A 17,152-nucleotide genomic window follows, 5' to 3' on the forward strand; every position below is an offset into this window, starting at 1 on the left:
GATGTAAGGAATTGTAATATTTCTCACAGCGTCATTGTCTATGGGTGATGGTGACCACTTACCATCAGGTGGCCAATAAAACAAAAACGCAATATTTTCGCAAATCCATGATGAACATCATAGATTAATCAAGCTCTCGTCCAATGATAGTGCGTCAATTTGCTGTTAAATGTTGTTAATATTTCATATTTGCATTTTTCCTATTGTGTAGAAATAGAGTACATTTTAGTCGTTTCTAATAAAATATCAATTTCGTGTAATGAATTTTTAAGTAAAACGAAAGTATTGCGATAAGAAAGCGTAAAATGTGAACTGGTATCGCGTTTCAGACAATATCCAGGGAAGCGTAACAAGGTACTTAGATGTAATGAAAAGATATAAATACTGTGTGTCTCTCTTTATCGTAAAACATTTCAGCAACGGTTGCGTGTTCAATTATTATTTAGCTTTTTTTTTTATACAGCTGTTGTTACTTCTGCCGAAGTACAAACCTTCAGTAGATATATAGAATAGTATCAACCAACTGACAACAAAAAATAGGAATATTTATAGTAACTTAAATTCGCTGTAAGCTTATAAAACAGAGCGCATTATTACGTAGACCTATTCTGTAAGAATAAACTAGGAACTCACTGCAGTACACGATTGTGTAATGGCAGTGAGTTATATGGAACAATGACTGTAATAATCTCGTAATAATTATTACATTTAAAGGATACGCGTTGTAATAAATCTTATCATCGTTTCACGAGCGTGGTAAGTGATTTTTACAGAATAGCAATTCTGAGGTCAGTAGAAATAACAGAAGAAAAACTTCAGATACAAACTTCAAAAGGTTGCGTTCAATTTCTACCTCTAAATTTTTTTCTATCGCCACTTAATGGTTTCCTTACGAAATTAGTAATAAATTAAAGTGTATTTATTATATACTACGTCGTTCGTTATTATATATATAAGATATTAAAAAACTATGCAATGCAACGTTTTGTGTTCTAATGAGAATTTCGTATGTGCTTTCATGAAAGCAAACGTAAAACAAATATAAGGAAATATTGACTGTCAACAAAAAATAATTTAACATCAGAAAAAAATCACCACAGATGTGGGAAAAGCCGACAATAGAAATACTTGTTACCTAATTGAACATTCGTTTTTAAAAAAAAAATTAATAACAATATCAAATATGAGTGCCCAACAGTTGGCCACTAAGAACACACACCATTTTTTTTTATTGTATAGGTTGGCGGACGAGCATATGGGCCACCTGATGGTAAGTGATCATCATCACCCATAGACAATGACGCTGTAAGAACTTTTCCATAGATCGTGTGCAATGTGCCACCAACCTTGAGAACTAAGATGTTATGTCCCTTGTGCCTGTAGTTACACTGGCTCACTCACCTTTCAAACCGGAACACAACAATACTGAGTTCTGTTATTTGGCGGTAAAATAACTGATGAGAGGGTAGTACCTACCAAGACGGGCTTGCACAAAGCCCTACCACCAATTAAAATATAATAATATGTATAATATATAAGATAGGTATAATAATATTAATAAAATAAGGTAGCAGCAAATGTGTCCCTTTTCTATCTTTTTGAATCCTATCACATCTAATTCTAATTATAAAATAGTTTATTGCATAATTGTTTAGTAGTTAGTTATTATAAAGTTGTGCCCTCAACCATGAACCTTGAACACGTCAGCTTGATAATTAAAAATACCGGTCAAGTGCGTGTCGGACTACGCACTGTGTAGAGTTCCGTAGTTTTAAAGAATATTAACGACGAAACATAAGTGAATCAATCTTTTAAAATATTACTTTATTTATTTCTTTTGTAACTTTATTACATTACTTGATCGAATTTTGGCCTAAGAAAGCCAAATCTTTGGCTATCTGCATTGGAAACATCTTATTTATTTGATTAAACTCATATTACATGAAACAATAACCTATCGTTCCATTCTTTTTAAAAATATAGTTTGTAGGTTTAAAAGAAGAAAATAATAATAATGTAATAGTAAAACAATACATAATGATACATACAAAAATAAATATTAGGTATTGTATACATCTCAGCGTCAAACTGTGTGTATGTATCCAAACATAGGTGCACTCTATGCCCTTATTTTTCTAAAAAAGCATATATATAGATGTCTGATACGACGTACACGACAGATTTTTCGTGTTTTCAGAAGTTCGGGAATCTAACTAATGCCCCATCCGGCTTACAACAACTTCTTAGATAAATAAACTTATAAGCCTAGCCTAAAATTACTGGATAATAAGTAAATTGTATTTACTTTATGTAAACACATTTGCACTTTGTTCTTTAGATTGCACATTGTTGGATTTTGAAAACAATAGTATGTTTACACGTGAACTATGTTAATTTTAACAGCATCAGAATTAGACACTTATGTCATACTATTTCTCAAAGATCTACAGGGCAATTCTACTAACATATATAACGGTTATGGTTCACAATTATATTCCAATTTAAATTAGACCGAAGCGAGACTGGATCGTTGTATTAGTGGAATATACGTCGCCATTCGATTGTGATAAAGTAAAAAAAAAAATAGTGGAAAAAACTTATGAGTGAAAATATATTTGTATACAATTTATATAGATACTACATAATACCTATTTAAGTGTACCTATATATGTGATTTTAAGAGTTTACCATCTTATTGTATTTTTAACCACTTATTTTCTTAAATGAATAACTTATATATGTGCATAACGATGTTTCTTAACCTATCGATACCACATACATATATATGCATGCAGATTTTTATTTCATTACACATGTACAGTGAACCACATTTATACATTGTTCGTGCAATATAATTACATCGTTTTACAGCTCTTAAGATATTATAGCTGCATAACAAATTTCCCCAGTAGTAACTCCAGTTGCACTAGAGATATAACATCTTAGTTCCCAAGGTTGTTAGGGCATTGGGGATTTGAGAATATATCAAGATTTCTTATGACATATTATGTACGTCCGCCTACATACATTTAAAAAAAATATATCTCCAAGAAAAGACAGACAAATCTCGGGCCAAAATTAGGGGGTTCCGTTTATGCTTTTTAGCTACGGAATCCTAAAAACGAGTTTACGTGCACTACCTAAGTACAATGTACCTATTATGGATAACGATGTACGAATAGGATACTAATTTAACAAAATCGGCATTTTAATATGAACCATTTAAATTCCGAAACTTTCATTCAAATCATTCTCATGCTCAGTCTGTAGTTTTAAAGTTGGTAATGATGATTTATCATGATTGCTCATTTTCAACCTACTTCAAAAAGGAGGAGGTTATCAATTCGTCTGTATTTTTTTTTCACTACAATAAATCCTTCATAGATGTCTATTCAGTAGTATTACTAGAGTTAGGCCGCTTTGGCGGAAATCGATCAGCCGAGTATGAAAAAGTATAATTTTCAATATATTTTATAGCAATCGATATTGTACCGCAAAACGAAAGCAATTTTCTAAAGAAAATATACGCTCACCGCAATCCACGAGCGTGAAATGTCCGTACATAGGTACTATGTCATAAGTGACTTTGACGTTTATAATTAAAAAAAATATAGGTATAGGATACACGTTCATAAGGCTATATGCCAATCGACAAGATATCACGACTGTTTCCCAAGTAGGTTCTTATGAGAGATTACAAGATAATTACAAAATTATAATTAATTTGCAATTACTGATACAAGGGCATAACATTTTAGTTTCTGAGGTAGGTTGAGCATTGACAATGTTAATAATAGTTAATATATATAGTGCTAATATCTAAGGCTAGTGACTACTTACCGTCGCTACTTGTTACCAACATCATAGAAAAAATGTTTTATTCATTTGATTACATTTACTGTTGAAGTTTGAATCCTTGCAGAGAATACTCGGAGTACTACCTTTCTTGGATTTCAAGTTTGCTTCATATTAAATTTCATCAAATTCGGTTCAACAGTTTGGTCGTGAGTCGTGACAGAGCGACAGACAGACAGAGCTACTTTCACATTTATAATATTAATATAGTGTTACGAGAGTAACCAGAGTCTTCAATATGGAGTTATGACATTTGATTCTATATCATAATTTATATCACATTATTATTAATACAGCAGGGGTTATATAATTTACTTTATTATATACAATTATTATTGTAATTAATATTATTTTATATGGCATAGCATTTAATACTGGCATGTAACACTATTTCTTATTTTAAATATGATAGAGCTGTCATTATAAAACAATGGGACGATAGCGGGGCATTCTAACAAAAGATAGAGAGATTGGAGCATCATTGTAAAACGATAATATTATTTTTGCCATCCCGAACTACTGAAATTACAATAGATTATAATAAAAGTTACACATTTTTTATGTTTCCTATCATGCGTATATTTTATATATGTTATACATCTTAATTAAATGGATGATAAATACATTCTCTTACAATAATATGTACTAACTATTTATTATGCCTACGCGTGCGATCAGTTCAATTTTAGTAGCGCTGTAGGCTGACGTCCTTTCGGTATTTAATTTGATTATAATTTTAACGTAACGTTAGTCAAAAGACCTCCCATTAAGTATCGGATCGTTGGATATTAACCAATAATAAACAGTGAGTATTAGAAAATTCATTTATTAATATTTAATTTATTTTAAGTTATTTTGTATCGTAAAAAAAAACATTTTGTTCACAGTGACTCGTTGTTTTACAATATTTGAACGTACAAAATACTTTTATACAATTTAAAATGAATAATTTATATTTTAACCGATCAAGAACAATGTTATGACTAAAGTTTGAATAAATATTTAGCTCACACTCGAAACCAGTTTTTCAAATCCACTATTAATTACAAATATTCTGATAACAGTGATATAAAAATGTATTAAACATAATTAGGTAGTGTTTTTATAAGGTTATTTTATTAATTTATTTAACAAAATAACACATTAAACAAAGTCACATTTAAATATTTCAAATAATTCCAACAAATTCATTAGTACCTGTATAATTCATTTAGTGAATTAACTAACATATTTTTTGTAATAATAAGTCCAAATTGACAATTTAAGACCGGACAAACACCAGCAACTCAAACTCAAACTCTTTAACTCAATATAGAACACTTACTTATTGATAGTCAAATTAAGCACTAATAAAACTAAATTATAAATGTGGTAAATTTCATTTTTCAATCTCGTTCGCGGCGTGAAAGGAAAACTTATTGATGAAACTTGTGTGTATCAAGTAATCAGTTGCGTTATGTATCCATCAAACCGAATTAGTTTTGAAATACGCTCCAAACATTTTTGAATGGAGTGATGACTTTTGACCGGCAATGGGATGCCGATGCACAGATATAACACAACTTGTTTAACAGATCTATACAGATAAAAAATATATCGAGTTTTTTTTTCTAGATTAGCTTAAGCATTTATAACATTCATCCATGAAATCAACTTTGACGACGTACATTAAACAAAATTCCACCCAGAACGTACCATTAAAATATAATTTACTCTTTTGTGTCATGACCTTGACATTATGACACAGCTCTGACTGAAATAAAAGGAAGGTATTATCGCGGTTCAAGCCCGAATATAACATAAGCAATAGGTGACAAAAAAAACACGCTTTACAGATAATACAGCAATTTGTTCATTAAATAACTTCTAATTCCTAGAATATTTTGAATTCAAGCGTCAAAAGCGCTGTAACGAGTCATCTAGCGGTGTAAAAAAATATTTATTTCGATCGCTTTTTAGGGTGTTGGTTGTCATGTGTTAGGCAAAAAAGTAGCCTTTATCCTTTCTTGGAGGTCAAGTTTGCTTTATAGCTAATTTCATCCAATACAGTTCTGCGATGTGAACGTGAAAGAGCTACAGACAGACAGACATACAGAGTTGCTTTCACATTTATAATATTTATTATATAGATTGTTATTTTTATGGCTATTGTGGCTCAAACTCCTAGCACAAGTTTTGGCTTGTGTGGAATATTGGTGAATCCTTAAATTGAGGCTTTGCTAATATTCTAAAATAAGACTGATGAAACTACATTGAAACCTTGGATGGAGTGTAGTATTTAGCAATAGCAATAGGTGAAGTTTAGTCTGTCTAGGTACAGTCTGAGAGATTGTCTATGACACAATATTATTCGTATTCTAGAAATAAGTGTCATTATTTCGCAGTTGAAGAGACACATAGGCATACTAACTACTCAAAATGATATTAAAAAAAAAACCTTTTCAATCGCAGCGCCACTACGTATCCAATCTTAACTATCCAGGGCCTTAAATATCATCAAAAAACGAAATAAGTCACAACTTAGAAGGAGTTATCACAATGGAACTCAACGGGCACTAGGAAAATATCGTTCACATCATGTAATGATTATTATCACTTTTTTGAAAGGGACCAAGGTCATGAGCCTCCTTAATATTACTTACAATACTACATACTTCTGAGCATACTGAGCACTTTCGTGGAGTAGTGATTCTACCTGCCTGGGTAGGTACCGTCCACTCATCAGATAACCTACCGCTGAACAAGAGTACGCAGTAGTGTTGTGTTCCGGTTTGAAGGGTGAGTGAGCCAGTGTAACTACAGGCACAAGGGACATAGCAGCTTAGTTCCTAAGGTTGGTGGCGCATTGACGATGTAAGGAATAGTTAATATTTCTTACAGCGTCATTGTCTATGGGTGATAGTGACCACTTACCATCAGATGGCCCATATGCTCGTCCGCCAACCTATTCCATAAAAAAAATCTACAAAATTTTTATAAATTACTTTATTGACAGTAGTTTCCATGATTATAATTTTTGAATGAAAACTATGTTTATGTAAATTAATTATGAAGAACAATAGATAAGTTAGCCTTGACTTTAAGCAATTATAAGTATAAAGAAACCAGTTATTTACGTTATTATTTATGTTAATATTATTATAATATATCATATTCTAATAGAATGCATAGAAATAGAATTACATATTCCATGCATATCATACATCCACTTTAATTTTACCCACCCCGGGGTACAATACTAATACTACAGAATTTGTTTATTTACGACATCACATTACAAACTGCTAAAATTATCAGTGTTTCTTTACTATATTGTCTATGTGTTATATACAATCACCTTCCTCTTTAATCACTCTATCTATTAAAAAAACACAAAAACGTTGCGTAGTTTAAAAGATTTAAGCATACAAAAGGACATAGGGACAGAAAAAGCGATTCTGTTCTATACTATGATATCACTATCATAACCGTAAAACTTACAAAACAATTTAGAAGGCTTTACTTCAAATCTCAATGATTTATTCAATGTATTTATCTGGTAAGTGTTCTTTTTGAGTAATTACTATTGCTACATATACGTTCATGAAACAGTTGTTAAATATTGCATAGGGTACAATAACATAATTCGCAAGACCGAAATATGACCAGAGCGGTCGCAATCATAAACCGCGTAAAAGATACTGCACTCTCTATTATTTCGTCAACTAAACCAGTCAGACCGAAATGGAGTCTGGAAAGAGTCCAGTCGCCATCAATTTACGAGGATTTATTTATTTCGAAATTGCTAGCTAAAATACCCGCTACCCGCTGAGTTATTTTTCCTCGGTTCTTCTCAGGTAAGGGTATTTTCTTTTCCGAATCGGTGGTACAGTTTCAATTGACCATCAATAAGAAAGTGTAATACTTCTATATTGAATAAAGCTATTTGAGTTTGAATAGCTTAAGATACACTCAACAGCTTTTATTAGCTAGAGCGCGTGACGAAGTTTTGTTTGGCTATTAGGCAGTTCTGGGTACAACGATATATCTAACAGACCATATCATCAAAAGATCTTACCGAAAGAAATTAAGATTAACGAAGTTGATACACTGGTCTCATTCCTGCACATACACATAATAAAATATTGCGTATTCAGTAACGTCAAAAACTTAATTTAGATGTATATTTATTTACGACAAGGTTGGAAAATTGAAATAGAACCTTTGAAGAATCTCAATTTAGTCTTGAATAGTTGACTCAAAATAAAAATAATTATGTAGGTACTTTGGATACAATAAGGACCGTTCTATCTAGTTAATGAACAAAGAGAAAACTTTTTTACAAAAATTTCAATTAATAAATTTCAAACAATAATTATTAAGTTTAATGGAATATTTTTCTATCAATATGGTAACATCAAAGCAAAGATGTTTTACTTAAACACATACGCAAGCTGTAACTAGTCGACGTAAATATAATGCTTAACTTACATCGAGTTTTATGAGTGCAACTTTTTCTGAGGCCTACATTATACTGACTCACGGCGCATGACGTTACCTAATATTTAACCGCGAAGTTGTAATGCAGTTGCAGCGTTACATAATAACCAGTTTTAATGGCGGAGTGGAAATTATTTCTCATATTAACATTAAGTTCATATTGACTCAAACATTGGCTAAGTTAAACATAATGCATATTAATAATTTCGTGCAGATCTGCAATAGACCCGATCGAAGCCTATTCACAATAGGCTATTTGACTGGTTTTTTAAATCCCTTGTATATTATTTAGTAGAGGTTAATGAACCCAGTAAAAGTAGATAGTAGGAGTAGTAGATTTACATTTTTATTTATATATGTATTATGTATATGTTTGCCGAAAAATATCATATTAAAATTCCATATTTAAATAGCACGCAAAAACGCTACTTGGACAATATGGCGCTGCAATGGGGTCGGTGACGTCACTTTGCTGAATTTTAATCTGTGGTATAGTAGAAAAGCAAGGTTTACAAGAAAGTGATTTCATTATAAGTCCGGCCAATCGAAAAGGAGCGTTTTGTGTCACGTGACAAAAGTTTGAAAAAATGCATTTTTATTTATTGATTTTTGAATAAATTAAGTATTATTTTCAAGTTTCGTTAGTATATAACCATTTTTAAATTCATAATATACAATTATCAGTGATTACAATAATTCAAAAATTTAAAAATTTCGCATTGTCAAATAGCCTATTATTTTGTACATAGGTATGGTAAACTCAATGGAACCTTAACCACGATAAAATTATTAATAAATTACGTTTAGATTTATTTATGAGCGAAGTCGGGTTTTATACAGACAAGCACAAAACACTGGTTTTTTGTTCACAGATTTTCCAAAAGCGATAGAAAATCATGGAACTCCTACGGACGATTTGCATTTATATGCGAATATTCTTTGACAATGTGGTCGATTTCTTTTATTCCCTCTATTGGAATAATAAAAAGGCTGTCATACCAAATGTAGAGAAGAAACACGCATTCCTTGCTGAAAGCGCGACGAGTTTGGCGAGAAAGATAAAACAAAAGGAATTAAAATCAGAGGAATTAGTGCAAGCAGTTATAGAAAGAATAAAGCAGGTAGACCATACTTAATTATTTATTGACAAACTTGACACACAAAACTAGTTTCCACTGTATATAATGTTGATAAGGAAGAGAAAATAAAAAGGCCAGTGGTACGTGTCACCATCGCACAAACAAATTGGTGACACTAACTTTGGGAGATGTTATTTCTCTTTTATCTGTAGTTACATTGGCTAACTCTTACTTCAAAACTGAAGGCAATATTACTGCTTGACGGTGAAATCTTTAATTATTGTTTGGTAACTGCCCAGACTACCATGCACATCGCAAGAAATTATTTTGGGTATTAATATACTGGCATTCTATCAAGGAGAAAGTTCTTCTCGGTAAAATGGACTTTCCGTACAGTTAGTAAAGCTTGACGATTTAAAATGGCAAATTTAATTTGAAATTAATTACTTGATAATTAAATTTGGTGGAACTACATTATATAATGCTAACTACACCGCAAAACAAATTTAAAATGTTGTTATGTTTGGTTCAACGGCATGGTGGAATATGTTCCAAACCTTCTCCTCAAAGGGAGAGGAGGCCAGCCCAGCAGTGAGAATTTACAGGCTGTTGTTGTTGTTATGTTTATTTTTTATTGTAGGTGAATCCACATTTGAATGCAATAGCGGCGGATAGGTTCGAACTTGCACTGAAGGAGGCGAGAGAAATTGACAATAAAATAGCCGAAGGGCTCTCGGATGAATTGGCGAAAAAACCGTTCTTGGGTAAGATGAACAAAGCTGCTCAGTACAAACTCACTTCCACCTTTAATAAGACAACATTTTTGGCGTACATTTGTTATAAACAATGTCCCATATCAAATTCTGTCAATATACGATCGTACTATAAAGTATACTTTACAATAAAATGTTCTACACAAACTTCGGGCTTCAGTTCGAAGTTGTTCTTACAGAATTACTCGTCATTTTCACAATTCTTGAATTATTCTCTATATTTAAAAATAAAAACCCAAAATAAGTAATGTATATTAAATTATTTATGCTTTAATTAGCTAAATAGATTATGTGCTTATCCAACAGGCGTTCCATTCACGGCAAAAGAGAGCCAGGGTATAGAGGGAATGCCATTGACAATGGGACTTTGGTGCCGGCGCAATGAGAAGACTACAGAAAACAGTGAAGCTATCATAAGACTGAAAGAGGCTGGTGCTATACCCATTGCTAGTACAAATCTACCAGAAATGCTTATATGGTAAGAAAAAATAATAATTCGGACTTATGACAAATAAACAAAATAATATCAATAATAATCTTGTATATATAATATCTCAAAGGAGACCACCGGTTTCCATACAAACTTGGGCCTGACGTTACAGGGCTTCAATTTAGCTCTCAATTAGTACTTATAAGGATACATTGCTGGGCTAATTTTCAGGTTGATCTGCAATGGCCAAATCAATAAAAAAATTATTAAATATATTTGAAGTTATGTCAATTAATTCTGTTTTAAGTGTAATAAATCATGTATATTAGGGCTTTAACAATATTATTCACAATTGGCGACTACCAGAAAACAGTCTCTCAACTAGGCCTATCAATATATACCCTACTACCGAAATAAAAATTAAATAAATTCTCTGATATGTACCTACAACACAAACTGTCAGTTTCTGTCATCCCAGCATTTTAGGTTCCACAGACGCGACAATGACACATAGTTGCTGAAGGAATGTCCATCGATATCGATTTTAGGATAAAAAATCGATGGATCAATCGATCATTAATAAGTCTATCCCGATTATGTACGCAATAAAAAATCAGTATGAAGGCATTTAGTGCATAATGTATATATTTATTCATTATTATTTTACTGTATTAAATAAAATACAATAAATATTTCTAAAGAATAAAAAAACAATTTCATAATCGATGAATCGACATTATTTCGTATCGATTTAAAAGTATATCTCGTACGGTTACGTACCTATTACTTGTCATTGACAGTTGTTTAAATACTTTGAAGATGGTTAATTTAACGCTTACGGTAAAAAAGCATTTACAAAGTCAGTTCGTGATTACAGACTAATGATTTGCTTTTTTTCATACTTGGCCATTGCTATTTTGGTTAATATTTTTAGGGCATAATCTGAAAAAATAGACAAGTTTTTGGGATAAATTTCATGTTTGTAACGTTGGGCCCAAAATCGGGTGTCTCCTTTCCAAGACGTAACTAAGACAAGAGTTATAATGAATAAATAATAATAAAATTATGGTAAAAGATACCGTAAAGATTAACTGTTTAATAAATATTACCCATTCCGTAAATCACACTAATACCATGGGTACTAAGATGTAATGTGTCTGGAGTAATACTAACTCACTCGCTCTTAAAACTAAAACACCTACTAAGTTTTGTTTATTGGCAGTAGAATATTTAATAAATGGGTAGTACCCACGGGTTCGCACAAAGCAGATATTTCCAAGAAATTTGGTTTCCCTACACTACTAGTAAGGGAAAAGAGTCCAAAAGAATTAACAAGGAGACAAGATAGGAAGTCCTAATCCAGTAATGGAGATATTTATAGACTGTTAATTATTGTAGGATCATAGTAGTAGTATTGAATTAACATAAAGAGATTTGAACCCCAAGCAGAAAAACTTCGTTTTGCAAGTATTGACAGTTGTCTGACTCTAATATGCAATTAGAAAATACATTATTCCAAAAGAGATATTGTACTTACAATCTCAGGGCTCGAGAATTCCTGTGCGACGTTTTGACAAAGTAATAATAGGTATTTTCAACACATATAATTGTAATTATGTGACAAACAATTATTGAGTAACCAAAAGAACAAACTTCCGCCTGCGCAATGTATATTTAAACGTCTTTCTAGAAGGCGTTTGTTTATACATATTAGGTTTTGTAAGTAGGTACTTTTAGCTCTGCCAATTGATAAAATTTTTATTTATCGTGCTAATACGTGTTCTCTCCGTAATTTATTTAGAAGAAAATAACAGTACACCAATATTAGTGACAAAATCTTGTTAAACAAAATATAATAAATCTTATCCGATGATTCTGAGTTCAATCTACCATTGCAAGCACCACTAAATTCATTTGCTTATCAACATCCCGTGGCGGACGAGAATCCCCCGACCCACACTTGAACAAAGCAAAGTCAGCCTCTAACCTTGTCCTCAAAACGAAAGGAGGATTTTGCCCAGCACTTTAATATAAATGTAATATTTCACAGGCAAGAAACTCGTAACCCTGTGTATGGTATGACAAACAACCCTCACCACACCGGGCGCACTCCCGGAGGGTCAAGTGGAGCTGAGGCCGCTTTGGCCGCCAGCTACGCTACTATTGTGAGTTTATGTAAGTATCGGATTGTTAAGTAATAATAAATAAAGGATTGTTAAGTATAAGTCGAGATGGCCCAGTGGTTAGAACGCGTGCATCTTAACCGATGATTGTGGGTTCAAACCCAGGCAAGCACCGCTGATTCATGTGCTTAATTTGTCTCTATAATTCATCTCGTACTCAGCGGTGAAGGAAAACATCGTGAGGAAACCTGCATGTGACAAATTTCATAGAAATTCTGCCACATTTGTATTCCACCAACCCGCATTGGAACAGCGTGGTGGAATATGTTCCAAACCTTCTCCTCAAAGGGAGAGGAGGCCTTTAGCCCAGCAGTGGGAATTTACAGGCTGTTGTTGTTGTTGTTGGATTGTTAAGACTGGGACTCTTAATTAATAAAAAATAATATTTGTATGTTTTCTTCTAAGCGTACGTAACTCCATAGACCAAGACTTCTTCAGAAAAAAATAATACTTATCTTTGTATTTTTGTCCCTCAAGACAAAAAAAAAAATAAAAAAAAACTATATTGTACAAATAATGACTTTGTGGAATGGTCATGGAAAATTTTCTGTTGAATCGTCCAAATTATTGAGCGTAAATTGTTCTAGCCTCTCCTCAGATGTGTTCGCAACAAGTCTGAGCATTGTCTTGCTTAAATGAACATTTGTTTTTCTCTATAGGTTCAGACATTGGCGGTTCAACCCGTATGCCAGCTTTTTATTGTGGAGTGTTCGGCCACCATCCCACAGCTGGAACTACTAACACGAAAGGTACTTTAAGGAACGTAGTTCAAAACACTCAGTGTAAATTTAGTCACCAATCAAGCAATTGACTGAAATAATAATAAAATGAATACATCAAAATACTTCAGGTCAATAGTCAGTCAGGCAGTCGGTTATAATGTTAAGCCATAAGATTTTATGTTCGATTTCCTACGAATGAATTAAGGTCTTCTGTTGCTTACGATGAGTTCTTAGCTTTAGAACATTATAGTCACAACATGAATACAATGCAACATCGAGTTAAGATGGCAAAATTTCGACCATGATAATAAAAATCATGACATCACTGATCTCATGATTTTCATTCTCTTTGGCATATTTGAATACTATTCTTCGATTACGGCTCGTTGCCAATGGGAAATGGGCTGTTCCACTTCCTATAAAGTGATGGATCAGCGACTGACGTTTGAAGTGAATGACTCGCACTAAAAACATACCTATTATCAAGTTGATACAAATTCCAATCTTCATATTGTCTAAGCACTCAGATCAATAGCCAATGATTATGTTTCAGGATCCTTCTATAGGACAGGTGAAGAAGACAGCATGTACTGTCTAGGTTTCATATCAAAGCACGTTGAAGATCTCGCTCCGTTGACGAAAGTTGTCGCAGGAGATAAAGCTAGCCTGTTAAAGCTAGACAGGAAGATAGACATAAAGGTCTTTACTATACTTTACTTTCCACTTTTGAAAGAAAAACATTTCCATAAAAGTTAATAGCCTACTACAATACTATGAATGAATAAGCTTTCACTGTTGTTAAAGACAAGAATCTGGTTTTCTACCAACGCGATAACAGTTGCAGCTGTCTACATTTTTTGTATCGAATTATTTGACCTTGTTCATCTATACTCAAATTCACTTTTTTTTAATCAATTGCAAGTTTACGTAATCAAACGCATTTATTAAAAAAAAAAAAACCTTATCATCTGCAACATTTACTCATATTTGCAGGACATAAAATTCTATTATGTGGATTCCAGTAAGGACTGTCATGTGAGCCCTTTGAGACCAGAAATGACAGACGCTATGCAGAGGTGAGATTTTTCATAAAGTCAAGGCGTGGCGGTGAGTGTTGTATCAAGTGTTTGAGGGACAAACACCTGTTATAAAACTTTGCCAAAATGACTTCTACATCAAACGGGGGTGCATAAACGAGTCACCATTGCTATTAGACATATTTACTGTAATCTTTACATCGAAAATGACCGATGTTGGGAATTATTATATAAGGCCTTTATCAATCAAACCGAAACAGTAATACTTAATATTGCCGTTCGGCTGTAGAATATCTGATGATTACGTACAATCATATTACTTTGTGCCTAAAGCCTTATAACCGTACATTTCTTATTCTACTGGTAAAACTTAAGGAAATGAGCTTCATATTTAACTTAACACTAATATAACAGATAATTTTCCAGAGTTATTTGTAAAATCAATGAAAATTTGAACACAACCGTTCAGCCCTACTACCACAAGGGCTTCAACTACATGTACAAGATTTGGAGCTATTGGATGACCAAGGAGCCGGAAGACTTTCCGAAAATGCTAACAAATAACACCGGTAGAGTAAACGGTGTTCTAGAACTATTTAAAAAGGTATGTTTTTATAACTTATAAGCTTTAAATAATATAAAATTCAAAAAAAGGTAATAATACTTTTAAAGTAACCTTTTTAGTAAAATACATCGTTTTACCTATACTGAAAGGATACTGCAGGGGTAATGAATGACAAAATCAACTTATCGCCGATTCAACGTTTCTACATAAAATGTGCACCAGAGTGACATATTTATAGTTGTCTATATCAAAACTGTCCATTCTATAGAATTCATAAATAATCTAATTTATTGATAGGAATCTATAAATAAACTCTCTGATAGAACGTTTTATATGAAAAATATTCCTTTCATAAATGATTTGACACAGCAATGGATAGTGGTCAGATTAGTCGTTGCCGCTAACCAATGCTCGACTGATCAGATTCCTTTCTAGATTTAAACAAAAAGCGTCTAGTTGAAAATTTGTGATTATTTGTATATGTATATCAGTGAGACTAAACAAGTTTATTGTAATTTTCAGCAAACATTATAATTTTAATAGCAAGTTTATTGTTATAAAATTATTTTAATAGCCCTATTAAATGTGTTGATAAAATAAAAGATGATCTTAATAGACACGGTCATTGTTACGAGACTATTTTTAACATTGTTCCAGATGTTCGGGCTCAGCAAACTCTGCTTATTTAGTATATTACGAGTTCTAGAAATGCAGGTGTTGCCAAAACCTCAAGAGGAATGGTCGGAGGAGATGACGAAAAGCTTGAAGGATGATTTGTTTGTAAGTAGATTTTTTAACACTGGCAAGTCGCATACTGCTTGAAGAAAAAAGAAAGGAGGATGCTGTTTTGATATATTCCATAATAAATAAATTCCAATGAGATTATCTTAATATTTTTAAATTCCTTTTGATGATGATACTAATGTCAAAGATTTATCGGTTCAGATTCGCGAATCAATCATAAAATTAATGCTTTTTATTGGGTACTTGGTTAAAATATCTTTAAGACAAAATATGTCAACAATATTATATAATATTGTTGTTATAATAATAATAAATTCGGTTACCGTTTGGCTAGTCTTGTAATTTTATGTAATGTTGTTAAAAAGAATATTGCACACCGTTTGATTTAAATAATGTTATAAAAAGAAAAAAGGCCAAAACGTAAATTAAAATTATTAATCCCATAAATACTTTTTTCATTTTATTTATTGAAACTGTACACAGTATAGTTCAGTCCTATATGTCAATACTAAAATGTAATTGCAGACCAAGCTAGGAGATGACGGCGTGCTGCTATTTCCGAGTGGGCCTCAAGCGGCTCCCTACCACTACTCATTCTTCTTCCGTCCATACAACTTTGCCTACTGGGCAATCGTCAATGCACTAAAATGCCCCGCTACACAGGTAAAAAATATTTTTATCTTCTTAGTAAGAAAGGCATTTTCAGACGACGGATATGTCGACTTAAGCTCTTTTTAATCTCTATGAAAAAAAACATATTAACTTTTTTGACATTACTTATTACATAAAAAACTTTGTAAGACTAATAGACATTTTAATCTTTGAAATATATCATTATTATATAGTTCTAATAACGTTTACTAATTCACGAATATTCCTTATTTATCATATTTTTTTAACTTTATCTAAAAACAAATGTCTTTTTTGTATGGGCAAATGATAATTTGCCAATATAAAAAAAGATTAAGGTTATCATTTTGGCCAAAATTGACATTTAAAAATATTTTTTTTTTAGGTACCCATAGGAAAGAATAGCCAAGATCTACCGATTGGCATCCAAGTTTTAGCAGCGCCATATAACGATGCTCTCTGCTTAACCGTTGCAAAATATTTAGAAACACAATTTGGTGGAGCCGTAACAGCTTGTAAAGTTAAAACGAGTTAGACATTTATTAAATGTATGAGCAAAAATGGTTTTCTCTTATCTTTGTTTTATGGTCGATGAGGTCAATTATTGTCAGCTTATATTAAGACTGTTATAAGTAAATATATACGAAATTATTTT

General features: G+C 32.3%; 1 protein-coding gene across 1 annotated transcript; it reads left to right on the forward strand.

The window, feature by feature from the left end:
- The first annotated feature begins 4,502 nt into the window (after positions 1-4,502).
- Positions 4,503-17,148, forward strand: LOC124536987 (fatty-acid amide hydrolase 2-like). Its single transcript, XM_047113684.1, has 12 exons — positions 4,503-4,660; positions 9,207-9,455; positions 10,054-10,177; positions 10,493-10,664; positions 12,667-12,791; positions 13,459-13,548; positions 14,075-14,220; positions 14,515-14,597; positions 14,985-15,162; positions 15,781-15,903; positions 16,393-16,530; positions 16,883-17,148. The coding sequence occupies exons 2-12, from the start codon at positions 9,231-9,233 to the stop codon at positions 17,030-17,032; spliced, it is 1,554 nt and encodes a 517-aa protein (XP_046969640.1). The 5' UTR covers positions 4,503-4,660; positions 9,207-9,230; the 3' UTR covers positions 17,033-17,148.
- Positions 17,149-17,152: the final 4 nt, after the last annotated feature.

This window comes from Vanessa cardui, chromosome 17, assembly GCF_905220365.1.
Source record: "Vanessa cardui chromosome 17, ilVanCard2.1, whole genome shotgun sequence".
NCBI classification, from domain to species: Eukaryota; Metazoa; Arthropoda; class Insecta; order Lepidoptera; family Nymphalidae; genus Vanessa; species Vanessa cardui.